This window comes from Pteropus vampyrus, unplaced genomic scaffold, assembly GCF_000151845.1.
Source record: "Pteropus vampyrus isolate Shadow unplaced genomic scaffold, Pvam_2.0 Scaffold681, whole genome shotgun sequence".
In the NCBI taxonomy this organism is placed as follows: domain Eukaryota; kingdom Metazoa; phylum Chordata; class Mammalia; order Chiroptera; family Pteropodidae; genus Pteropus; species Pteropus vampyrus.
In genome coordinates, this window is record NW_011889462.1 from 740,678 (window position 1) to 767,620 (window position 26,943).

At 47.5% G+C, this 26,943-nt stretch overlaps 1 protein-coding gene and 1 pseudogene across 8 annotated transcripts in view; one reads left to right on the forward strand and one right to left on the reverse strand.

Annotated features, from left to right (window-relative positions):
* The window catches only part of RASGEF1A (RasGEF domain family member 1A), a 109,409-nt gene that overhangs the window by 55,450 nt on the left and 27,016 nt on the right, over positions 1-26,943 (forward strand). For 2 of the 8 annotated variants that reach the window (XM_011385313.2, XM_011385312.2), the window contains one exon: positions 4,698-4,798. The exons of 5 other annotated variants lie outside the window; for them this stretch is intronic. In XM_011385313.2, coding sequence (XP_011383615.1) covers positions 4,751-4,798 — 48 coding nt within the window. In that variant the 5' untranslated portion in view covers positions 4,698-4,750. Of the gene's footprint in view, positions 1-4,697; positions 4,799-20,209; positions 20,323-26,943 lie in introns of those variants that run through there. One more of the 8 variants, XM_023526060.1, reaches the window with a different exon arrangement.
* LOC111733913 lies at positions 3,265-3,380 on the reverse strand (annotated as a pseudogene).

Here is a 26,943-nt window from a genome sequence, read left to right on the forward strand (position 1 = left end):
GTCTTCCCGTTGCAATGTAAGCCTCACAAGGGCCAGGACTTTGTTAATTGTATTTATGACTGTATCTCCAATGCCTAGAATGGTGCAAGGCATGTGCCTAGTATGTAATCAGTTAATAAGTAAGAAAAAAATCCACAAGCCAGTTGAATAAAGGGGTAGACCCAAACAGGCAATTCAAGGGGGAAAAAATGCCAGTTTTACCTCACTGTTGCTCATAATTAAAGCAATACAAATTAAGTCTGCAATGAAATCATTCTCACCTATAGATTACAGTGAATGAGAGGGGAATCGGGTGCTGCCCTGAGAATGTAACTTGGACTATTTATTCTTTTTAAAAAATTGAAATATATAAATCAGATAATATAAAATTCACCCTTCTAAAGTGAATAATTCAGTGTTCTTTTTTTTAGTGTATTCACAGTGTTCTAGGACCACCACCACTATCTAATTCCAGTACATTTTAAGTACCCCCAAAAGAAACCTCCATACCCATTAGCAACCATTTCCCTTTCCCCCACTTGGCAGCCCTTGGTGACTACTATTTATTTTATGACTCTGTGGATATGCCTATTGTAGACATTTCATGTAAATGGAATCATACATTGTGTGGCATTTTGTGACTGGTCTTTCGCTTAGCATGACGTTCTCAAGGTTTTTACATATTATAGCATAAACTTCATTCCTTCTTATTGCCATTTAATATTTCATCATATGGAAGTACCACATTGTGTTTATCAATTCATCAGTTGATTGACAGTGAGTTGTTTACACTTTGTGGGTAATACAAATAATCCTGCCATGAACATTTGTATTCAAGTTTTCATGTGAGCATAATTTTTCAGATATCTTGGCTATATACCTAGGACTGTAATTGCTAGTAACTTTTTGGTAACTCTGTCTTTAAAATCTTAGGGAACTGCTAGACTGTTTTTTAAAGCAACTGCACAATTTCACATTGTTACCAGCATTGTACTAGAGTTCTATTTCCTCAACAGCTTCATTAACACTTGTTATTATCCACTTGTTTTTATTATAGCCATGTCACTGGGGTGAAGTGGTATCTCATGTGGATTTGATTTTTCATTTCCCTGATAACTAATAATGTTGAGCAAATTTTTATGTGCTTATTTGTCATTTATATACTTATGTAGACAAATGTCTATTCAGATTCTTTGTCTATTTTTAATCAGGTTATTTGTCTTTTATTATTGAATTTTAAGAGTTCTTTACGCATTCTGGATACTAGACCATTATCATATGTATAGTATACACATATTTTCTCCCACTTTGGAGGTTGCCTTTTTAATATCTTTATAGTGTCCTTTGAAGCACAAAAGTTTTTAATTGTGATGAAGTCCAATTCATCTCTTTTATATTTAATTGCTTGTGCTTTCGGTGTCATATATAAGAAACTATTGCCTAATCCAAGATCACAAAGATATACACCAATGTTTTCTTCTAAGAGTTTTATGGTTTTAACTCATATATAGGTCTTGGATCTATTTGGAGTTAATTTTTTTTCAGCTTTTGTATTTTTTTTCAATTATAGTTGACATACAATATTAAATTAGTTACAGGGGTACAACACAGTGAGTAGACATTTATATAACTTATGAAGTGATCACCCTGATAAACCCAATACCCATTTGACACCATATGTAGTTATTACAATACTACTGACTATATTTCCCATGCTACAAACCACATCCCCATGACTATTTTGTAATTACCAGTTTGTACCTCTTAATCCTCTCCTACTTCATTCATTTCCCAACCTCACAATCGGACAACCATCAAAATGCTCTCTGTAACTATGAACTTGTTTCTGTTGTTTGTTTGTTTATCCTGATCTCTAGATTCCACATATGACATTTGTCTTTCTCTCTCTGACTTACTCCACTCAGCACAGTACCTTTTAGATCCATCTATGTTGTTACAGATGGCAAGATTTCATTCTTGCTTATTGCTGAATAGTATTCCATTGTATGTATGTACCACCTCTTCTTTATCCACTTATCTATTGATTGACACTCAGAATGCCTCCATATCTTGGCTACTACATATCTTGGCTATTACATTGCCGCAATAAATTTATGGATTCACAGGTCCCTTCAAAATAGTATTTTGGGTTCCTTCAGATAAATACCCAGAAGTGGGATAACTGGGTCCTTTTTTTTTCTTGTTATAGCCTTTGTTTTAAAGTCTATTTTGTCTGGTATAGTATTGCTACCCCAGCCTTTTGTTTTGTTTTGTTTTGTTTTGCAGATGTATACATTTTCATGAAACAACTTTTTCATCACTTTACTTTCAGTCTATGTGTGTCTTTCTATCCGAAGTGAGTCTCTTGTAGGCAACATATGTAGGGCCTTGTTTTCTTATCCATTCAGCCACCCTATTTTCTGTCTGGAGCATTTAACCCATTTACATTTAAAATAATTGTTGCTAGATATGCAGTTATTGCAATTTTATTATTATTCAATTTTTTAGTCTTTTTTCTTTCTTCCTCCTCCTCCTCCCTCTAACATTTCCCATAGTACTGGCTTGGTGATGATGGACTCCTTTAGCTTTTTCTTGACTGAAAAGCTTTCTGTCTTTTGATTCTAAGTGATAGCTTTGCTGGGTAGAGTAATCTTGGTTGTAGGTTCTGGCCTGCAAAGTTTCTGTTAGAAACCAGCTGACAGTCTTCTGGCAGCTCCCCCGTAGGTAACTAACTTCTTTTCTGTTGCTGCTTTTAAGATTCTCTCTTTGTCTTTAACTTTTGCTATTTTACTTATGATGTTCTTGGTGTTGGCCTCTTTGGGTTCATCTTGTGTGGGATGAACTGTGCTTCCTGAGCTTGTATGTCTATTTCCTTCACCAGGTTAGGGAAGTTTTCAGTCATCATTTCTTGAAATAGGTTTTCATTTCTTGCCCTCTGTCTTCTCCTTCTGGTATCCCTATGATGTGAATATTGGTATGCGTGATGTTATCCCAGAGGCCTCTTAAACGATCCTCATTTTTTGGATTCTTTTTTCTTGTGGCCGTTCTGATTGAGTGTTTTCTGCTACCTTATCTTCTAAATCACTGATTCAGTCCTCTGCTTCATCTAATCTACTATTAAGTCCTCCTAAGGTATTCCTCATTTCAGTTACTGTATTCTTCTCCACTTTTATGTTTTCTATCTCTTTGTTAAAGTTCTCACTGAGTTCATCTACTTTCCCCTTAAGTTCATTCAGCATCCTTATAACAAGTGTTTTGTTTTTTTAAATTATTTTTTATTATTTATGCCTAGAGCACCTGGTCTTCCTAGGTGGTCTCTCATCCAAGTACTAACCAGGCGCGACCCTGCTTAGCTTCCGAGATCAGATATCGGGCTTGTTCAGGGTGGCATGGCTGTAGACCATGGACCGTGGCTCCACTGGGGCGTGAACCCGGGACCTTCTGCGTTAAAGCAGACATGCTAATCCCTACACTATGGAGTCACGTCCATAACAAGTGTTTTGAACTCTGCATCTGGTAGATTGCTTGTCTCCATTCTGTTTAGTTCTTTTTCTAGAGCTTTGTTCTGTTCTTTCATTTGGGACATATTTCTTTGTCTTCCCATTTTGGCTGCCTACTTGTGTTTCTTTCTATGCATTAGGTAAGGCTGCTATGTCTCCCAATCTTAGTAGAGTGGCCTTATGTAATAGGTGTGCTGTGGGGCCCAGTGACACAGTGTTCCCTGGCCACCTGAGCAGGGTGCTCCAGGTATATCCCTTGTATCAGTTGTGTGTGCCCTCCTATTATAGTTGAGTCTTGGTTTCTGTTTGCTCGTCAGTGGGAGGGATTGACCCTCAGGCTGATTGGTTGTGAAGACTGGCCATGACCAGTGGAGGAGCTGTTGTGCAGGGGCTGACTCTACAAAGCAGGATTCACTTTAGCAGGGCTCTAGTGCTTGCCTGCCCTGTCTGCCCTTTGAGTGTGTCATCCTCAGATGTTACCCACTTGGTGCTCCAGCTCAGACTCAACACAGCCAATGGGTGTTCCAACCTTGAGGCCTCCTGGGAGGGGCCCTGCCACAAATCAGGTTCAGCTTCAGCTGTGACTTGCCCAGGGCCACCTGGCGTGAGCCACCAACCAATCCATAGATGGCCACCTTCCATGCTGGGCTTGGAAGCACCTCAAAAGGCTAAGATGTAAACTGAGGCCAGCTGCCACTAGTGTTGGCCTAGGGCTGCTCACCAAGAGATACATGGCACACTGAGTCCGGATGCTACTTGCTTAAGTTCTGTGAAACTTAGAGAGATTTTAGAAAAGTCTGTGGCATGAGCCACGACAGGCCCTTTGTATGGAAAATCTACTGGAAGTGGCTTGAGTGGGCCCACATGTTAGGAAAGGCGGGACCTCAGAGAATCACCAGAGTGGGGTGACTAATGTTAGCTATATTGATGGAGATTCCAGTATGGCACCCACCTGGGTCTGCAATCCAGGCGAGGGTGGGCGCAACAAAGGAGTAATACTGCCAGCACTTCTGTCTGGGAGAAAGCTGCCCTGAAGCCAGACAACTCAGTTTCTCCCCATATGTTCCTGGCACTCCTCGGGCTGCTGCCCCAGAGCTAGAGCTCAGAGTAAGCAAGTTCATCACTGAGTAAGTTCAGGCACAAGCCCATTAAGAGAAAAGTCTGTGACTCCCTCAGCCCTCCATCTCACTAAGCCACAATCTCCACTGGTTTTCACAGGCAGAAGTGGGGACTTTTCTTCCTGGCACTGGAACCCTGGGCTGTGAAGCCTGATGTGGGCCAGGACTCCTCACTCTTCTGGGAGGACCTCTGTAGCCAAGGTATGTGGCCTTCTGGATTCCAAGGACTAAATTGCAACTTTTTAAAGTCCCTATGGACATCTCATTACTGACCTTTGTCTTTTAAGCTTTTTAGTTTGACTATTGTTCACTCCAACTGTTATCTACTGCTATAGGCAGCTATGAAGTTAAATATCTGTAATTGTTTCTGACAATTCTGGAAAACAGGTTTTTTGTACTGGGTGAGCTCTGAGTTTGGTCAAATACAGACATTCTTCCAAATGGGATCTTCCAGAGAACTAATGGACAGGTCCGATAATGATAATTTTCTGGGAATGAGGCCTTGAAAGAATTTCATTCTTGTTTTGCTCCCCTTGGTGGTTTCCAGGCTTTTCATGACAAGTATGGGGTTTTGTTTTTCAAGGCACTGGGCACTAATAAGTGGGGGCGGGGGAGGGGAGACGGTGCGGGGAGCAGGAAGCTTATGATTCTGACTGAGATTCAGTGGGGTTTTTTGTTTGTTTGTTTGTTTGTGAATGAATGCTCCCTAATTTGCTCCAAGCCCCTGATTAATTTCTAAAGTTAAAAAAAAAATTCATTTTGATTGGTTTTGCAAGTTTTCTTGTTGCTTTAATGGGAGGAGGATTTTTGGAGGTGCTTATTCTTACCATTTCACTGACATCTGGCCATGTTCTTTTGAGAGCACTTCTATGATATCTTTGATCCAACACATTCAATTTCAGAAGTTTATCCTTCAAATATAGTCACACAGTTAAAGACCCTTGGTCAAGGATGCTCACCGAGGAATGTTTGTGGTCACGAAATCACACCTGAGTGCCTTTTGCTAGAGGACTTATCATGCATGTGACAGCATAGACACCCAGACACCCTGCAGCTATTACAGAACATGACGAGTTACCCAGAGAAAAGAGCAAGTTGAAAATAGTGTGTGAAGTGTGAGCCCTTTAATTCAGAAAAAGAACCCTGTTTGTACATGTAAATAATTTCATGAACAAAGAGAAATTTTGGAAGATTGCACACAAAGAACTGTTAATAGTGATGTCTTTGGGGAGAGTCTGGAGCCTGGGGTGGGAGGGGACGTCCTTTTCCTTGTATAATCTTTTGTACTGTTGAGTGTTTTCTCATGAGCATATACTGTATTTTCAATTTTAAAATGGGTAAAATAAACAAGCAAACTAGGTAAATAAATGTGCAAATGCATGGATTGGCTCTGCACAAGTAGATCTGGTCTCCTCCCCTTAAGTAGGGCCCTGGTTCTGGCTGGGAGAATGAAGAACACTTCTCTATAGGCCATGCCTACCACTCTCCCCGCTATAGGGGCCTCCAGGAGAGAGGTGGGACCCTGGAGGGGAAAAGGCACATGTTCTTGTCTCAGCTTTGTGACTTCACCTGGTATTCTCAGGACATGCCCGTCCAGCCTTGGCCCTGGGTTGCCACTCAGATAGTGATGGCCAGGAAATGGGGTGCTTGCCAGTGGACCATAGCTGTCTGGGGTGAGAGGAGCAGGGTATGACAGCATCTTTTAAAGCCTGTGATTTGGAGAATGACTGTGAAAGAACCCTCCTAGGAACATTTGTGTTTGCTCTAGGAGTAGGCATGTGCACAGAAGCACACATGTGCTTGTGCACACACAGGTGACTTCATGTCCAGTTGGCATCGAGTCCTTTCCACCAGCCTGGAGCATCGTTCTCTCTCTCTGGCTCCCGATGGGTTCTGGCTTTGCACAGATGCTCATGGGCAGGCAGCCGTAGCCCTCCCTAGGGGCAGAGGCACAACTTCCAGAGGCCGGCTGCCTGCTCACACGCTCGGCAGTTGGCCAGCCTCCCCTCTGATACTCCTTCATGCCTCTCCTCTGCTCAGATGCCCAAGTCTCTATCACGGGCTCCCTGTTCATCATAGACAGCCTCCTCCTGCCAAGAGAGAGAGGGCCAGGGGAGAGTCCACAGGATCCTCACAATTGCCCTGGAGCATTTTCAGGGTTGCAGGACTGTATGTCAGTATGGGGATGGAACAATAAATAAGGAAGTCAGAGAAGGGACGCAGACTCTCTTCCTAAACATAGAATAAAATATAAGTAAACTATCAAAAAGCATAATGTAATTCTCAAAAATATTTGAAGTCAGTGAAGTAAATAGAGAAGCTCAAGCATAGGAGACCATATGTTCTTTCTTGGTTAAAACCTTTTCCTGAAGGTGGAACTTGGACGCACCTGTATCAGGCCCTGACACACCTCTGCCTGCTGGCCCCCACTTGCTGCTGGGCCAGGATCTCACCCAAGGTGTACAAGATGTGGGTCTCCATGTGCCTTGCAGGATATGCCTCCCTTTTCTCCCACGAAGACAAGTCTTTTGGCAGTCCTGGGACATAGATGCACAGAGAAATATCTTGGCGGCTGGGCCTGTGTGTGTGAGTAGGTTTCCGAAGCACTCCTGAGAGGGGAACGGCCCAAGACAAGCTAGCTCTGATTGCCTTCTTTCAATCCACGTTGGTCTCCACCACCCTTCACCAGCTCCCCAAACCCTACCCAGGCCAGCTGGTCCTGAGCATTCTCTACCCCTGACATACACACACACACACACACTCACTAGGGATCTCATTCTCTGGCACATTTGAGAACTGTGGAAAGTAGCCAAGTGACCTTGTGAAGGGCAGAGGGGAGAGTAGTCACTGACCCGGCCCTACTATACCTTCTCTGGCAGTTGCAGGTCCCCTAGAGTCTTTCTTGTTACTAGAACAACCAAATGAGAAGCCTGATCCATACATGTTTGTATAGGGTACAACACTTTACAGCTGTCCAAATACTTTTAGGCTTCCTGTGCTCTCCCCATAGAGCAGAAAGGACGTGGGGCCCAGGGTCTCACCATTGCTCCGGCCTCTCCAGGACTGATATTCAGGATGGCCTCTGCCCTCCACCTGGCTGACCAGCATGGCCCACATGGCCCAGCACTTGCCCAGGCAAGGAAACTGAGGACAGAGAGGGCACAGGAGGTGAAAGCAGTACCATCTCCTCCTTTTGCAGGGACCAGGCCAGATGTCCTAACAGTGAGGGCAGCAGTGGATACCTGGATGGGGCACTATGCACATCCAGCAGGCAGGACAGTGGGATCTGCCTGGGACCCATGAGTAATGACTCTTTGGAGCCAGAGGCAGGGGACGCAGAGACATGGGAGGCCAAGCCTCAGTACCTTGCATGGGCCTCTGGCACATTCTGCCCATATTGGGTTCACATGACCCTAATGACTGAGGTGCAGGGGTGGATGGAGTGGCAGCAACAGCACAGCTGAGTCCTTCCTATGTGGATACCACAAGAATCGAAGGAGATGTGCAGTGCACTGGGAGGTACCAGGCGGGAGAGAGAAGTGGTGGGAGGTGCCGGCTCCCAAGCTTCTCAGCCATCCCAGCCAGGCTCATCAACCTGCTTGCTCTGCTGGCTCTACCTCTCTGCCCAGCAGCCTCAGGACTTCATTCTATAGAATCAGAGGTGGCCAGCTAAAGGGCTCTCAGAGACTTTTCTGGGGAAATGGAGGCACACAGAGGGGCAGGGCTTGCCCTGGGTTCCCCAACAAGCCTTATGCCCCCAGTCCAGAAAGGGCCAGTCTACTGCTTGGACACAGATCCCAGTGCCATGTAGTGGCCTGTGCTGGGGCCTGTTCCACAGTTACTGAGCTTGTCCTACGTCTCTACATCTTGTGCCAGGAGGAACTAGTTATGGATTCTGGCGTCAGTTTATTGTTCATGCGAAAGCATTTTTGGAATATTAAGATAACCAAAGTCCATACAAGCCATACTGCATTTCATACTGCAAGCGTATGGACTCTGTCCAAGAAGAAAATGCTAGCAGCTCAGAGCTGGCCCCTGTGGGTACAGGGACAAGTCCAGGGAACATGCGGTCCCTGGGTTGGGGTCTAGAAGAAAGAAGAAGTCACCATGGGTGGTCTTGGGACATCTTTTGGGAGCGGGAGATGATACCGAGATGGGAAGGCAGTGGCTCTCTTGATTCTAAAAGAAAGAGGAAACACGTGTTCTCAAGATACCTGTTTGTCCTCCACCCCCTACCCACTTCTTCAGCTGTGGATTTTGGGGGGGGCGGGGGGGGCAGTGAGGGTTCCTAACCTTAATTCATACCCCACCCTAATGGCCTCAGCCCTATTTCCTCTTTTAAAGATGGAAACAAAGCCTTGATCTGCAGTCAGCCCTCTACTGCAGAGGATGCCCTTGACCTCTGGAGGAGAGCAGATGCTGGGCTTGGCCTCGGGTTGGGTGGGGAGGCAGAAGGGGGAGTGGCTAGCCCAATGATGTACGGTCCTGATGCTGTTCACAATGACTAGAGCTAGTCTGAAACAGTGAAATGCTTCCATCTAGTTGGGAAAGAACTACTACAGGGTCAGCTCCCAAATGGTTAAAGCTAGCACCCTATCTGAACTGCTATTGCTGAGAGCCTCGAGGAGGGGTGGCTGTCAGAATCCTCAAGGCTTTCTCGGCTATGGCTACGGATGGTATGAAACCCTCTCAGGTTGCTTGTGTTTCCCCTCCTTCCCCTAACTTGGCCACTCTGCTGAGCTTCTGTAGAATTCCAAGGATGGCAATAAGTGTCTAGGTGTCTTTCACTACAGGCCTGCACATTGGTCTTTCTGTACTTTAAATGTACCAAGCTCCTTCTGGTCCTACAAGCTCTATGCTGTTGTATTTCTCATCACCAGCTTTAATTTTGTTCACTTGTTTACTTGTTTATCATCCCCTATCCCACAGACCTGATGGTAAAGGTTGGGAGCAGGGACAGTATCTCTCAGAACTTAGCACGTAGTAAATGTTCATTAGCTTTTTAAAAATGAATAAGTGAATAGTCTAGTTAGGAATGCAAATTACCAGCCAACTGTTGAAGAACCCATTGATAAGGTAAGCAAATCCAGGGTCCCTGTGCTTCCTTTCTCCACACCCTCACCTGAGGCAGACATCTAGCACAGAACATTTGATTCAAAGAGCCTTGACAGGAGCTCTGATCCTCACAGTGAGGCCCTCCAGGGAGCCACTAGCCCTTCTTGCGAGGTGGTGGTAGAAAGACTAGGGCCGAAGGTACATGTTGTGAGTGAGCTGGCAGTCCAAGGGAGAGGCCCTTGAAGATGCTCCAAGAGTCAACAAGCCTTCTGGAGGAGGTGAGGGGGTGTTCCTGAAAGGCACTAGAGGCAAAAGTGGAAACAGAAAGACAATTTGGAGGTGGGTAATAACATGAGTCTTGGAGGTAAAAATCAAGTGGACATGTCCCCAAGACAGTGAAAACCAGCCTGTGTGAAGAGGAGGACACCCAGTCAGGCTGGCTAGGGGGCCCGCTTGCCTGCCCCTGGTCAGCTCCTACAGTATCCATACCTGGCACTAATCAGAGCCTTTTGGTCTGACAGCTGGAGAGAGAAGCTAGTAGGATGTAAGGAGAGGAGAATGATGAGCACTGCTGAGAACATACACTAGAATACATTCCCAGAGGGTGAGTTTGTTTGGGGACTTGTCCAGGCTCTTTATGACCAAGAGTGGACAGACAGTCCTTCAAGGACCCAGGTGTCAGGAGGATGCTGCTCCCATGAAGCCAAGCTGCCTGATACAGCCTTTCCTGACATCCAACCAGGAGGGTCCTCAAGTTTTTCTGACCCTCATGCCCAGCCCACCCTTATCTGTCCTGGGTACCCTTCCTCCCTTAGTTATACCCTAGCTGGTGGGAGCAAGTCTACTCCCTCCAGGAGCCTGTGGAAGACCTTGGTAGTCTACTGCTGATGCAGCTCTGCCTCTCACCAGGCATCCTTGGGAGAAGCACCAAAGCCTCAAGTCTTGGTTTTAGAAAAAGAACATGTGTTGTGTTATGCCGATGATAGAACCATTCATGTTCATTGTAGAAAACTGGGAAACACTAAACAAGGAAAAATGAAGAGAAGAACAAAAGAAGGCCTGAGGGGAAGAGGCCAGTGGGGAAAGCACATATATACTGATTAACCCTACAGTGTATATGTGCTTGTCTGTTTTATAGCACATACACATACGTGCCCATGGAGGCATTTGCATGTGCATACATGTACACTCATGCACAAAACACACATGTGCAAATGCATGCACATAAAGTCACACATACATGTGCACACACACAAGGTCACTTGTGCGTGCGTGCACACACGGATGTGACGTGCTTTAAATAATGCTTGCTGCCAAAGAGTGACTGTTCTCTGAAGTGCCTTCTAGAAACCAATCTCTGTCATCCATTTTTCTTCCTTTCCTACCGGTGACCCCAGTTTTCCCCCAACACTTGAGTTACAAATCTGTATTACCTTTAACATAATTTTTGCAGATTTCACAGGTGAAAATTAATGATTTGGGGCTTTTCGTTGCCATAAAGCAATTTACTTCTCGTTGATGAGCCTTTCCAGCTTCTGTTACCAAATTCAAGGAGTTTGTCGCTTGGGGTGTTCTATTCAAGAACAAGACATGGTTGTCTGATCGTAGGTAGTTTTATTTACTTGCAGCAAATAAAAGAGGCAGAATATTCACATCCCAAACTCTGTCTCCAGAAAGGGAGGCTTAGTCATTGCTTTTATATGTTATTTGGTAAATTACACATTGATTTCTTCTTTGTACTTGGCCACACTTATCAAATTGGGTTCCTGTCAAGTGCATCCTATTTGCAGCTTTATCTGCAAAATACTGTGCTACATTTTAACATTTAGCAAGAATAGCATTTAGTAAGAACTGCCCAGAACTTGAGACCCTTGTCCTATCTAACACTTCTTCATTTGTGCACCTCTCCCCCTCCTTCTGGGCACCGAGATGAAGACTCTGCCACAAGGACATTCACTACTTGTCCTTGTCCCATTTTGTGTTGGCCAGTTCTCAGGCAGTCAGTCCTCTGCTTAGGTGATAGGGCAGGTGTTGAGAGCTTTTTGTGGGGAAGGGTCTCCAGCCTTCACTGCCCCATGGGTACTTTCTTCAGGCTCTTTATGGATGCCTAGTATATGCCATGACCTCCTTCATCTCAAGGAAGTCACCTTCCCTGGCCCCTGCCTGACTGGGTGATCCAGCAGCCTCCTTCCTGAAATCCCCAGCTCCATCCCTAGGCCCCACAGATGCCCTGAGCTTCACTAGGTCCCCTGCTTTGGGTCTGACCCCTGATCCCCATGTCCCTGCCCTTCTCTCTCTAGATGGTTCCTTACTGTCCACTCTGTACATTTGCACAGGCTGCCCATCAGTCTGTGGCCTTGCATTCCAATCCAAATTCTCACAGTTTTCTGGAGCAACTGAGTCCCCATGCACCCTTGGAAGCAGGGTCTCTGAGGTGGGGGCCTGGATGTTGCCTTTTTAGCAAGTTCTGGAGGGATTTGGTCAGGTTTGGAAGCCTCTCTCTGGAGAGAGCCTCACAGCCCTATGTTCCCATCTCTTATGCTCCTTTGTCTGTGACAGCTCTGCAGTGTAGTTGAGTCCTGGCCTGCAGAGCCAGTACAGAGTGGCTCCTGGAAGAGCTTCAGGAGATACCTGGTACCTTCTTGGTCTCCAGGAGGCTAAAGTAGATGGAGAAATTTCTGGAAGCTTCATGTGAAAAGACATTCCACATCCTCTGTGGCATCTTAACACAATTCCCAAAAGAGCACATTTGTGCCAATGGAGATGGAGATCAGAGATCCTGATTCTCAGTGACTGGGGAAAAGATGAACATTTACAGTTCTGGATAGTGGGTTTTTGTCCCTGCAGCACCTGGAAGCAAGGCAGCCTCATTCTAGCTTCTTCCTGGCAGGGGCCTTCTCCAGTGCAGTCCTGTACCATGACACTGGCCTTGGGTGGGACAAACATATAGTCAAGGCCAGTGCTGAGGACACAGGTAAATCAGGACAGGCTGGCAGATGGACCAAAGTGGCCAGCCAGCATGGGGAGGCATTGGAAGAGCCTTCCTCAACCCTTGCATACTGGAATACTCAGGAGAAAGCAGCTCTGTGGTTAAATATCTTTGAGTCCAGTGGCCTCAACATGGCTGCCATATGCAAGGGTGCCAGGCTGAGGGGTGAGTGGGTTGGGAGCCAGCTTGATTTCTGCCTGCCAAACATGCCTTGCTGGAGCAAAGGGTGCCTTTTTCAAATTCTCGCGAAGGCACTGTAAGGACGAGCCGCACTTTTAGCCCTGCTTGCACTGAGATGCTGAGAAGCCTTGAGTCGAACCCAGTGCTCAGCATTGATCCCAGAACCCTGCTCTTCTGTAGCCCTGGGAACCAGGGCACCCTTGGGGAGTGTTAGCCTGAGGCCACAAGGTTCCTAAAAGATAGGCCAGCCCATGTTTACACCACCTTGCTTTGTGCTCTGAGCCTCTGTCTCCTCAACTGTGAGATGTGTAGAGATTGTGTCCAAAGTGCATTGGTTTATGGCTTGCTGCAAACCAAGACAGCAGTGCAACCACAGGGCACCGTGCTCAGTGCTCATTGTTATGATGACTGACAGGGATGGGGCAGATGTGAAGGTGAGAGCAAGCTGAGCAAGGGGTATATACGGGGAGGGCCCGAGTGACACCCATGATGGAAGCAGAAAGACAGTGGTCTGGGCTGTCCTGTTTCACCCTCCCTCTGGCCTTTGGATATGATGGCTGGATTCCCAGCTCCTGATGGCTGTGCTCTTGGGAACAAGACATATCTCTGGGCCTCAGTCTCTCTCTTCAAACAATGGAGAAAGGGGACATGCTACACTGAATGGTCTCGCTCTCTGCTCTGTGTTTTTCCCTGTATTGTCCTAGATTTAATGTTCCCTAGACTCCCCAACTCTCTCCAGGTGGGGCCAGCCATGCCACCTATGTGTCCTGCATACTTTCCTCAGCCTTTATAGCCCTCCTGAGGATACCCTTACAGCTCCCCTGCCTAACGGCTGCATGAGAACCAGCATCCACCCAAATCATATTTGGTCTCAGCACCATCTCTGAGAAAGAACATCATGAATCCTGTTTTTGGGTGGGGACTGAGGGTCACAGAAGCTGTGACCCGGCCAAAAGGCCGTCTGCTAGTGACATCATAGGCCAGGGGCAGTGCCAGAGAATATGTGCACTTACTATCTTACTACTCCCCAGAGATATTCTTCTGGACCAAGTGCCCTGTTGTACTCCAAGGCTAGAAAACTACCCAGCCTAAGGTACATGCCTTCTGGAGGGCCCAGACTCAAGATTTCTGTGTCCCCAGCCCTGGGGCCCTATAGGACATGGACGTTTCACCTTAGCCTGACCTCCATGTGACCACTCCAGGGTCAGCTTTCCCAAAGCAGGTCTTCCAAGCCTGGAAGCCATACCCCTTGGCAAGAGAAATATTCTCTAAAGATGACCAGTGCTGATTACAGAAGCAGGCCAAATGTCAGTATCAGAGGAATAGAACCTTTTGGGGTTCAGCCTGCAGGTGGGCCTTTTTGTTCCAGTCTGGTGGGGATCTGACCATGGCGAGCAGCCAGTTTCCTCTGTGGTTTCCACTGCTGGCATTTATCAGGGAGGCAAATCTGGGCTTCTCTTTCCACCTATCTCTGAGAGAGTGTTCTCTCTCCTCCTCTGCCCATAGAAGATGAATGCTTGCTGGTCACAGAAAGACAAACAGAACAGAACAAAAAATAAAACAAAACAAAACAAAAAACAAAAAAACAACCTCACTCCAGAAGCTGGCCCAGCTAGGGAGTGTTGCCCAAAGGGAAGTCTTGCTTCTGAGATATTATTTCTTCATGAGCAGGAACCTGAGTGTGGCCTTTGCATAATGCCATGGAGGAAAGGATTGGAGTGTGGCCTCGGGCAGCCCTGGTGGTACTTGCTCACCCAGTCCTCTATCCCAGGGTCCTGGGTCCCAGCAGGCTGACCCACCCACTGGTGGGAACCAGGGCAGCAGCCCACAGGCTCCTTCAGGCTGCCCTGGGCAGGTCACTTCACCTCTGTCTGGTGATCTCCGTGGAGGGACTCTGGTCCATGTTCTGCCCATCTCTACTAGCCCAAACCGGTGGAGACTTAATTTGAAGGGGCAGCAGGACCTGGGGGGAAGTAAGCCCAGGGAGGGACACTACTAGGAACTGCTCCTCACTTCTCTGGGAGGACAAGACCTGGGAGTGCTCAGACCAGGCCTGCCCCCTTTCTACCGAGGGACCTCACTTGGATGAAGGACTCTCTTCTCATCTGCATTTCCCTCCATGAGGGATCACTCTCCTTACACATTCCCAATTCCCTTTGCAAAGGGCTTGTTCTCTAACAGTCCAGCACTTCCTGGTACACTTTGCAGGAACAAGGTCCCCTTCCTGAGCACCAGAATCTCTGTGTCCTCCCAGCCTTGCCCCCCAGGCTCTTGCCCAGGCCCCAGAATCCTCTGGGTCTGGCCAGGTCCCCTGAGGAATTGTACCCTCCTGACACAGACCCAGAACACCTGTAGAGTGGAAGGAGGGGGAGGGGGAGTGGGAGCCTGGCCAAGTGGAAAGAGATGTATCAGAACATCTGGCCCATTGGGGTCTTTCAATGGCCAAGAGCTGTCCAGGACCTTCCAGGTAAATATCTTGTTTTCTCAAGGTGGATGCTGAGGCACAGAGGTGAGGTGGCCCCTGGGACCTTAGCATTTTGCCTGAGGCAACTACATCTGTGAGCTGGTTGCATCAGGCCTGGAGGGAGGGGTTCTCCCTACCAGGCTCTGCTACACGTTTCTGCAGATGGGCTAGATTCTCTGACAAGCTCAGCGGGATGTGGTGCTCTGTGCCAGGGCTGCTGCAAGCTGGTGGAGTGCCTTTCTCCCATCAGGTCCATCTCTTTGCCTGTTCCTGCCTTTAGGTTCCCATCTAGCTCACCTTGACCCTCAGTACTCCTGCTACCCTGTGTATGGTCCTTGTGCATAGTGGAGCAGGGTGGGCATGCAGGGAGCTAGGCTGAGGGGAGGGGAGCCATAGGACAGATACCTGACAATCCTGTGGTTAGCTGAGGTCCATTCTTTACTTCCTGGGCTCCTAGCCTGTCTATGGGAGAGCAATAACAAGATCTGAGTGCAGTGAGCAGCCATTGTCCCAAGCAGTCTGCAATTACTTATGGTTAATTACATGCCTAGTGACACACAAGCAGTTTGTTACATACCTGGGGTGGTCGGGCAGCTTGTCCCCTAATCTGTTATCACATCAGGACAAAGGGGAGGCCACAGTTGAAGGGCAAGCAGAGGCTGCGAGGAGAGTCCCGTGGAGGATCCTGCCCCATTAGGGGCCGTTTAGTTATGCAGAGAAATAACCTCTGATATGAGGGGGACATCAGTGGGGTCAGCTGTCATTCCCAACTCTACTGCCTCAGATACATATACTTTTGCTCTGGTGCTACCTAGAACCATTAGTGTTAAATTTGCTTAGAATATTATTATTTAAAAGGGGGTATTAATGGAAAACTATTAGGGAAATGCAGAGGCCTGTGTGCATGCCCAGTGGACATCAAATTGTGCCCAGCTGGTCCAGGTCCTTTAGGGACATGGTCAGCAACTGAGGGGAATTGGCACTCCCCTCCCTCCCCCTTGGTTTTGGGCATACCTGCCATGGAGCTCATGGGTGTGCTGAGGTATGAGGGCCACAGGCTGACCAGTGACAACTCCAAGAGTGCTGATTGGCCCACAAGCCACACCGTGTCCCAGTGGGTTCCTGGTTAGTGCTCTTAACAAGTTTCTCTTAGTAGACCGTCACTGAGTACAGGTGGCCTTGAGTGAAGGCATAGAGTCTCTGGATAGCACAGGCCTTGGGAACTAGAAACTGAGAACTTTTTAGAGCTCACCAAATGTTTGATTCATTTTGCTTCATGTTTGTCAGCTGCCTTGCGTTGGGCATCATGAACCCTGCATCATACCTGGGAAACAATAATTCAGAGAGGTGTGGCCTATCACATTAGGGATTTGGAGCCCAGGCTCTGTCTGCACAGTTGCCCTGGGGAATGAAGTGGCTGGTGAAGTGAAAGAAGGGTTGGCCCTCTTCTCTCACCCTCTCACACTGCTGCGTGGTCCCACAGGTGCTGTAAGGACATTTGTCCTTACCTGCTGGCTTCCTCTGTTCTGCAAGGTCAGTCACCCAGCCTTAGGCCACCTGCCATCTTTCAAAATCCAAACCTTAAAGGCTGTACCTTTGTAAAGGAGGAAACAGGCATCTTCACCAGAAAGGCCTTTGGTCTTTGGGGCATGAGTAGAGAGAGGCCAAGGCCCCCAGTGTTCTCAAAATGCTCCTTCCCGTAAGTCAGCTTCTCTGAGGTGTAGCCCACAGCAGACTTGGAAGAGCCCTGGAGCACAGCTTTACCTGCCCTGCTGGGGACTTGATTTCTTGTTTTTTTCCCCTTTCTCAACTTTTTTTTAAAACATAAATTACTTTGAAACATAACATACATACAGAAAAATGCATGAGTCATAAGCGTGAAGCTCAGTGATTTTTCATGGGCTGAATATGTGGGTAACCAGCATGTAGCCCTGGATCCCTCTCTTCCCCTGCCTTCCCCAGAGCTGGACATGCATGGGATCCTGACAGGATGTTCTTCTGTGCCTGTTTCTTGTGTTCCACATGATGGGAGTGGGATGGTCCTTGCAGTGGTTGTCTCCATCGATCCTCATTGCTGTGAGCGTTCCATTGAGCAAATGTACCACAGCTTGCTATTGAGGCAGCCGGGTGATTCCCAGTTTGGAGCCATCATGAATAGTGCTGCTCTAAATGGTCTGGGATGTGTCGTTTGGTGTGGGTGCATAAGCATTCCTGGTGGGTCTTCACCTAGCGGGGAATTCTGAGCCTGCATATGCTCAGTTTTCGTAGGCACTGTTGGACTGTCTTACTATGCAGTTTTACCATTTCATGCTCCCACCAGTGACTGGGGGTTTCCATTGGGTCATATCCTCATCAGCACTTGGCATTTTCTGGCTTTTCATTTTAGTCACTCTGGTGGGTGTATGGCAGTGTGACACTGTGGTTTTAATTTCCCTTCCCCTGATGACTATGAAGTTGAATGCTTTTTCTTATGTTTATTATCCTTTTGGATATCTTTTTTTGTGATATACCTCTTTAAGTCTTTTGCCCATTTAAAAAAGTAGGTCTTCTGACTTTTGATTTTTATGAGTTCTTTGTATATTCTGGATTGAAGCCTGTGCTAGATATATACAACTATATCTATATCTGCATATATAGATATACATATATATATATACATGTATATATAGATATATGCATATCTATATATAGATATACATACACACATTTATTCAATAGATAGGTGTTGAGTGCCCCCAGGTACAAATATGTCACAGTCACTGGGACACAGCAACGAACAAAACAAAAGTCCTGCCCTCATGGAGCTCAGATTCTCCCTAAAAGAGACTAACAAATAAGAAGTAGAAAGAATATATCAGACTGCAATAACCATGAAGAGAAACGTTCAGTGGGAGAGGAAGTGCAGGAGTGGAAGATAACACTGTAAATATGTCACTGAGTAGGGGACATATCAGTAAAGACTTAAGGGGAAGAGTCCACAGATACCTGGGGAAGAGCGCTGTCCACAGAGGGAGGATGGGTAGGGCTTGGAATGGGGTCTGGCACAGAGAAAGTGAGTTGGGCAGGGAGTAAGGTGGGAAGTCTCATATGGGGTCAGGTCCACAGGGCCTGGATGGCCATTAGGACTCTGGTTGTTATTCCATTGGGGGTTCTGGGCTGAGGAGGGACAGGACCTGACTCAGGTTTAAGAGGACCCCTCTGTCTACTGTGTCGAAGCAATAATGGTGGAAGGGACACTAATTAGAACCTTGTTACAGTAGGTCCAGCCTCCTCTCCCAGTTTTTCATCTGTTCCAGGTATCTGCACTTGTGACATTACTGACATCCTGGAATGAGGCTTCCTTGTTCTTTGCTCTGCCATCCTCAGAGCATCCTCTCATGGTCATGGGATGGACATACTGTTCCTAGCCTCATGTTCAGCCTCCCAAAAATGGGGCTTCTCTTCCTATAAGCCTCCTCTTTCCAGAAGCCCCCAACAGATGTCCACTGGCCACATCATACCTGGCTCATTCTCCACTTTTTTAAGCTGACTCTGGCAAGGTAATGGGCTCCTGTGTGAGTCGCCAGAGCCCTCCCTGCAAGACCTTGCTCCCTGCTCCCTGCTTTACCCACAGCTTCCAGCAGGGGAACAACCTGGCAGGGATCAACCCTGGCACATCCGTCTCCCTGCATTCTTGGGCGCCAGGAAGGGTGTAGATGCAGTCTAGGTATGCAGATGGATGCTGAGCTCACAACTGTGAGTGAAGGAGAGAGCACCATCCATCTGCGAGGATGCTCCGGTGGCACAGACAATGGGCAGAGGGGCTCTCCTTCCTCCTGGGGAAGCCACTGGGGATGCTGGCAAATTCCATGGGTGAGCACATATAGGAAACAGCTCTGTGACTATATAGGAAGGTGCCTTGGGGCTGCATGCCAGCTCAGCCACCTCCGGCTGTGACATCTAGAGAGGCAGAGGGGAAGGCCTCCTCTGGGTGCAGGTGGCAACAGAAGTGTTAACTACTTACCCCAGAGACAATACTGTGGCCACCTTAGGTCCCAGATGTCCTGCAGGGTTGTAGGGCTGGGCTGAAGATGGCAAGAGTAAGTGCCTGTCAGGCTTCTTCAGACCAAGACCCCAGGACTCATTCTTTCTGGTGTTCTAGAACTGTGTGAAGGGGTGCAGTTGGCCAGGCAGGCCCAGAATCCAAGTGCCCAGATTGGTTCTGGTGTCACAAGTCACCTGCAGAGGTCATTGAGCTTTGCAGCCTCCGGCTGGCCTGAAATGAGATGCAGTAGGGAGAGAAAGATAGTGTGAAAGCTTAGGGGGTTGATGTGCCAGCGGTCTGCAGACCTGGCCATTTCTGCCTGGTGCCCCCACTGCCCACCCATGGAAGCTGTACAAGGCCATGGTTAATGGCAAACTGGAGGAGAGCCATGTGTCTCATAATGCTGCTGGGCAAAGGGCAGGCTTCGTAGGACACACCTGGAAACTGAAAGGGTCTCCTGGGCCTCTATCCCTTCCTGGCCCTGGGGCTTGCTCATGAGTTCTCCTGGGTTTGTCTCAGCTTCTCTCTAGGCTCTCTATTACAAGAAGCAAGAACAGTCCCTGGTCCCTCAGAATCTCACCCCAGCTCTCTTTCCCAACTCAGCGTCTTGGCTTTCACGTTCCAGATCTCTCAGAGAGGGCACTCTTCAGTCAATCTCTTCCATCCAAATTCTCAGAGCTGGGTTGGGGCAACTGCAGGAACATGGTGGAGGAGGAGACATATCATTGCTTGACAGTATTCCTTCGGAGCGCTGGTGCTCCTGGGGATGGAATGACGCCTCACTTGTGTCATGTGCCAGGCCCGCCCCAAGCCGTGTCTCAGAGTAGTCCTCCCACAAAAGCAGCTGCTGTGTCCCTGTGTTCACTCAAGGAAATGGAAAGACAGAGTTCTGTATGACGCTGGAAGCCAGAGCTATGTGGAGTGAGAGCCCCGTCAGGGGAAGCATTCAAGTCAAACACTGGTCAAGCACCTGCTGTAGCTTTAGTGGACATCTACGATAAAGTGATATTGAGGTGAGGTTGGGGAGGGGGAAGAGAGTCTTGAGGGAGGAGATGGGGGCATAGGGGACTCTCCGACAGCAGGATCTCACCAACATGACCGCTCCCATCCCGCCCTAAGCCCTGATCCACGGTGCCCCTTCGCCTGGTGGCACAGCCCACCTGGCGCACTCAGCACCGACTCCTTGCCAGGGCCGCCCTACTGACAACACGGCCGGTGCAGTGCATTCTGCGCGCCCAACCCTAGTTGCGCAGCTAGCCACCCACAACCCTTGAGCCTTTCCTGCGGCGCCCCCAAGCTGTGCCCCGCCCCGCTACATCTCAGTTCCCCCGGCTCCGCTCGGTCCCCGACCCAGGCTCCGCCCCTTTCCAGGCCTGGCCTCGCAGTTCCCGACCCTGGACCCACCCCGGTCCCCCGCGGTCCTTGGGTCCCTGCCTTACTGGGGACTGATTGCCTGCCAGCGGAGGGAGGAGGGAGCGGAGAAGATCCACCGGCGGGTCCAGGTCGGGGGTGGGGCGGATCTCCCACCCGCGAGAAAAGGAGCTGCAGCACGCGGGACGCCTGCGGTGCCGGGGACCCAGCGGGGAGCAGCCAGTCAGGATGTTTCTGGAACCACAGGTAGGGCTACGGTGCGTGACCTGCAGGGCGGTGAGTCCCGCAGGCGGCGACGTGGGGGAGCTCCAGTGCAACCCCTTGATTGCCGCAGGAGCACGGTGTGGGGGGTTTCTGCGCCTCCAAGCTGAGGAAGGAGTGCTGATCTCCTGGGAAGGGGTGCGGCCATCCCGAAAATCTCTGGTCTGTCTCGGGAGAGAACCATTTCCTCTGCGTTGTCTCCACCGGGGCACCTGCTGCCAAGTGGGCAGCGCCCAGGGCTCAGGATGGGTGGGACAGCCCAGGTTGCCACTGCCCTTCCTGACATGCCAGTGATCAACTATAGCTGAGGACACCAGCACACCTGATAGGGACCCCTGGGGTGAACAGGGCCAGGGGAGGAGGCAGGAGACAATAGCCCCGGCAGCAGGGCCCTCAAGAGGCTGGCTGCGCTGGGACTGGCACAGTTAGGCTTGTAAAATGCAAGATGACCCTGGGTCCTTCTCCAGACTTAAGGGCTCAGGACTACCTGTTGGCCTCGGAGGAGGTGCAGGGAGAGGGGGAGGTATGTGATGAAGAGGGCATGTGGGAGGTGTGTATGTGTGATGTATGAGAGAGGGAGAGTATGAAAATGCGGGCATGTTTATATATAGAATGTGTGTAAAAGAGGCAGAGGCGTTTATGGAGGCAGGATTGTGCCTGTGTAAGCCCACAAATACATGTATTTTAGGAGAGTGAAGCTCCAGGGTGGGGCTTCAAGGAGTGTGGGTTCCAGGGTGGGGGGCAGCTTCCTCTCTATTGGAGGGGAAGCCAAAAACATCCTAGAATTAGTCCTGAACATGAGGCAGAGTTGCATTTCCCTGGCTGTTCGTTAAAACCCTCCCTTTGAGATGCATCTGGCAGTACGATCCAGGTGCAGGACATCCCACAGTTCCAGGCCCCCTTAGCGTGGAGCTGACAGCCCAGTGCTGATAGGGGTACCAGAGGAGGGCTTCACTAAGACAAGTAATGACAATTCTGCTCATCCTGGCAAGTAGGGGTCCAATATTTTGATGCCCAGAATACTACCAGTGTGGGAGTGTTGTTTGTACTTTCAGTAGGGTGGTCAAGGGAGGCCTCAGCATGTGTGACCTGTGCATGAAGACCTAATAGAGGGAAGGGAGGGAGATGTGTGGCAGTGGGACCAGAGGGGCACACCAAGAAAAGGTTGGGCAGGGCTTTGAAGAGGAAGCCTCCTGTGTCCAGAGGTCAGACTAGATGTCAGGTGTCAGGAGCAGAGCAGGTGAGGGTAAGAGGACGTTGGGGTCGGAACAGTGGCCCCGGGGCTCAGACTAGGAAGGTAGCAGTGGAGGAAAAGAGAAGGGCCAATTTGAACGTGCTCTGAAGGTAAAGCATGAGGCCTTGCTGATGGCAGAGATGTGGTTCTACAGTTGGAGAGGTGGGCCACTCCACGAAGGAGGAGGCAGAGGTGGGTGGGAGGCAGAGACAATTTGACACCTCTGAGGAGATGTCAACTGGCAGTGGGGCAGGCAGTCTGAAGTTTGAGGGGAGGCTTGGTCTGGAGTGCTAATTTAGAGCCTCAGTTTGCTCAGCCCTGTGGGCCCCTTGCCACCTCCTGGCCTCACTGCCTACACCTGTACCTGCTGGCTCAGGACAGCCTGGCCTTGGGCCCAGCCTGCCCAAGTATGTTGCCTTCATCTTGTTGGGCCTCCTGCTGCAGGGAGAGGAGCTCTTCATGTGAGCTCTACCAGCAGTTGAGAGAGCCACTGCATCTGGTGTCAACTTGGCTGCTGTGTGCCTTGCAGGCTAGTAGAGGTGCAAGAGCACTGAGGAAAGCACCACCTGCAGGTTGCGTACCCACCAAACATGGGGCCACAGTGGTGCAGTCTTCAAGGGCTGAGCTGTTTGGGAGGCCACTTGGAGGAGAGAGTCACACATTGACTTTGGGATGGGTAGGGTTTGACTTGGGCCCAAGATGAAGCTGCTTGTACCCTCTACACCTCTGGGCTTCTTGGGACTCACTCTCCATGGGAGCTGCTCGTGAGTGATCAGAGGAGGGCCTGGGGTCAGAGGTCTGTTGGCACTGGGGTGTCAGCCAGGAGACCTGTTACACTGCCCTGCTCTTCCTTCTCTAAACCCAGTCCTGGTCATCCTTGGAAGCCCATCTCAGAAATCACCTCCTTCAGGAAGGCTTCCCTGATTTCTCCCTTTAGAATTAGTTATCCTACCCTTGTGCCTTCTCAGCACTCAGCAAAGACCCTTAATCCTACATTGCTTACACTGCATTTGTCTCCCCAGGTAGACATCAAGGTCAATGGGTTTTTTTATTTCCTAGTAAGAGGCACAGGTCAGCAGGGCCTCATGGATATTTTTTTTTTGACTGAATAAGTGAGGGAAAGAACGAGGGAACAAACGTGGGCTGGAAACAGCCCGTGGAGACTGCCTAGTTCTGCCTCCTTGTTTCATACATGGGGAAACAGGCCCATAAGGACCACAGCTTGCCTGAGTTCAATCAGGAGGTCAGGAGTCAGAGCTGGATTCCAGATTAGGATGTTTCCAGGTTCTGAGCTGGCTGGGTCTCTGTGGGTTCCAGGACAAGGGGGAGCCCAGAAGCAGACAGACTGCGGTTAGGCTGGAGCTTATGGATGACAGTCAGGAGCCTCTGCTGTGATCCTTTGTTTCTCTCCCCTCTGGAGCCCTGCAGCTCCCAAGTGCTTGGCTCTGTGGCCTTGCAGTCACCAGTGGGTATTTTTTTTTTTTTCGGACAACCCACTGTCCTGCATCTCAGCTTCCAGCGGAATAACCCTGCCTTTGATGACCCTTTTACACCTGCCTGCCTGACTGGGTCTAAGGCCACGGTATTTCCCAAATGTCAGTGTAGCTGCCCCAGCAGCAGCCTCCTCCTCATCTTGGGGCCTGCTAGTGTGAGTCAGAGGGTCTGAGAAACAGCTTGCGGGTCTTATTTAACCCTCACAAGGTCTCTGCTCCAGTGACACAAGTGGAAGCTGAAGCTCCAGGAGTCTAAGCCTGCAGCAGCACCAGGAGCAGGAGGAGCTCACATTCATTCTGGGACTGGCCGACCCCAAAGCTTGCCCTTCCTTGGGGCACCAGGGCCACATGCAACATTTTTAGAAGAGGGACAGCAAGTTCCTAGAGGAGGCTGGAAACTGGCAGTGTCCAGCCCAGAAGGTGGAATGGTGTGGTGTCATGGGTCAGGAAAGGGGGCTTCAGGCTGGTGGCTGATGGGTGTCAAAGCTGACCCATTTGGGAGAACAAGTCCCTGGCCAATATCTGGGAGACCTGCAGAGCCATGAGGCCCCAGGGCCAGCCCCTGCGCAAGTACCTGCTCACACACACCCCTCTCCCACTGCCACTGAAGTGAGCTTCACAGCACCCGCTTCCTGTGGACTGAGTGGGAATGTCTTTGAGGATGGAGACACCTGTACCCAGGGGAGGTAGATAGGTAAGCTATCAATTTTTAAAAATTGTATATTAGACAGTTGATAATTGAACTCTCTTATTAGTTTGAATAGATTTTTAGTTTGGCTTCCTGGAAAACCCAAGAAATTAATCATATTACAGCACATAAGATACATTCTGTTTCTTCATTTCTAATGTATCTTTTTTTATTTTCTTATTGTGATTTCTAAAAGGTGCAAGGCAACATTAAATACTAGTGGTATTGTCTTGGCTTGCTTTTCATTTTAATGACAAGGCCTCTAATGTTTTATTGTTAAGTCCGAATTTGGCCTTAAATTTCAAATAGATATTCTTCTTCATGAACAGTACGCTCCATTTCTACACTAATTGCCAAGAGCGTACACCAAGAATAGATAGTTAATTTCATTGAAGACATTCTTATATTCAGCAAAATCATCAAATTACTTTTCTGTGTTTGGATCTATTAATGTATTGACTTATTAGCTTTTCTGAGAAAAATGATCCCCATGTACCTGGACTAAATCCCAATTATGCTTTAAAATGCTGCCACATTCATTCTACTGATATGGTGCCTAGGGTATTTTTCATCTATATTCATAGGTAAAAATGTATACATATTTTTCTATTAGGGCATGTATTTGTCACATTTATAAATCATAGTTATGTTAGCTTCATAAAAAGAGTAGGAAAGATTTTCAATTTGAATTGTATAGGTGAACTAGTTTAAATATCATGTAAAATTATCGTATTCTCCAAGGATTAAAATAATTCATTTTAGAAACTGTCTTAGTCATGGCTGAGGTTTAGTTGGCTGTCAGCTTACTTAATCTGTACTATGGGTGTTGGACTTCTTGGGTTCTAAACATTTTTATTCTGTTTTGGTTATTTATATTTTCTAGATAATATCTCAGTTCAAAATGCTTTCAGATCTTTTAGCACAGATATACATAACCTACTCTTTTAAAGTTTCTTCTCCATATCTGTAGTTACATTCTCTTTTTCACTTTTTTCTTTAAGATGGAAATTATGTTTATTATTATTGTTATTATTATTACTTATTTTTTATTATGGTGACATTGGTTAATGAAATCCAGTAAGTTTCAGGTGTACAATTCAACAGTAAGGCATATATATATTTACACTATGTGTTCACCTCCCATAGTTAGATTTATTTCTAGCACCATATATTTGACCCATTTTACCCCGTCTACGTCCCCCTTCCCTCCTCCCCTCTGTTAACCACTAGTCTATTGTCCATGTCCATGAGTCTCTGTTTGTCCTGCTCATTTGTTGTTTTTAGGTTTGTATCCCACATATAAATGATATCATGTGGTTTTCAACTTTTTCTGTCTAGCTTATTTTGCTTAGCATGATTATCTCAGGGTCCATCCATGTTGTATTGGTAGTATTTCATCTCTTCTTATGGCTGAGTAATATTCCATTGTATATATGTACCACAGCTTCTTAAGCCAATCATCTATCATGGAGCACTTTGGTTGCTTCCATGTCCTGGCCACCATGAATAATGCTGCTATGAACATCGTTGTGCAAATATCTTTTTGGATATGGATTTTCAAGTATTTGGGGTAAATACCCAGTAGAGGGATTGCTGCATCATATAGTAGATCAATTCTTAGTTTTTTGAGGAGCCTTCATACTGTTTTCCATAGTGGCTGTACTAATTTGCAGTCCCACCAGTAGTGTATGAGGATTCCTCTTTCTCCACATCCTTGCCAACATTTGTTATTACTTGTCCTGTTGATTATAGCTATTCTAACAGGTATGAGATAGGAGAAGTGTCTGTTCAGGTCCTCTGCCCATTTTTTGATTGGATCGTTCATTTTTTTGTTATTGAGTTTTGTTATTGAGTTTTTTTGTTATGAGTTCTTTGTATATTTTGGATATTAGGCCCTTATCAGAGATGTTGCTTGCAAATATATTTTCTCATTTGGATGGTTGTCTCTTTACCTTGTTGATGATTACTTTTGCTGAACAGAAGCTTTTTAGTTTGATGTAGTTCCATTCATTTATTTTTGCTTTTACTTCTCTTGCCTTTGAGGTCAAATTCATAAAATCCTCTTTAAGTTCAAGGTCCTTGAGTTTAGTTCCTATGTTTCCTTCTATGCAATTTATTGTTTCAGATCTTATATTCAGGTCCTTAACCCATTTTGCATTAATTTTGGTGTGTAGTGATAGACAACAGTCTAGTTTCATTCTTTTGCAAGTGGCTTTCCAGTTTCCTCAGCACTATTTATTGAAAAGGCTTTCCTTTTTCCACTATAGGTTTTGGCTCTTTTGTTGAAAATTATTTGCCCATATAAACATGGGTTTATTTCCGGACTCTTAATTCTGTTCCATTGGTGTGTGTGTGTCTGTTTTGCTGCCAATACCATGCCATTTTGATTATTGTTATTTTGTAGTATAATTTGAAGTCGGGCAGAGTGATGCCTCTAGCCTCGTTCTTTTTTCTCAGGATAGTTTTGTCTATTCTGGGTCTTTTGTGCTTCCATACAAATCTGATGATTTTTTGTTCCTTTTCTTTAAAAAAAAAAAACAACGGGATTTTGATGGGGATTGCATTAAATCTGTATAATGCTTTAGGT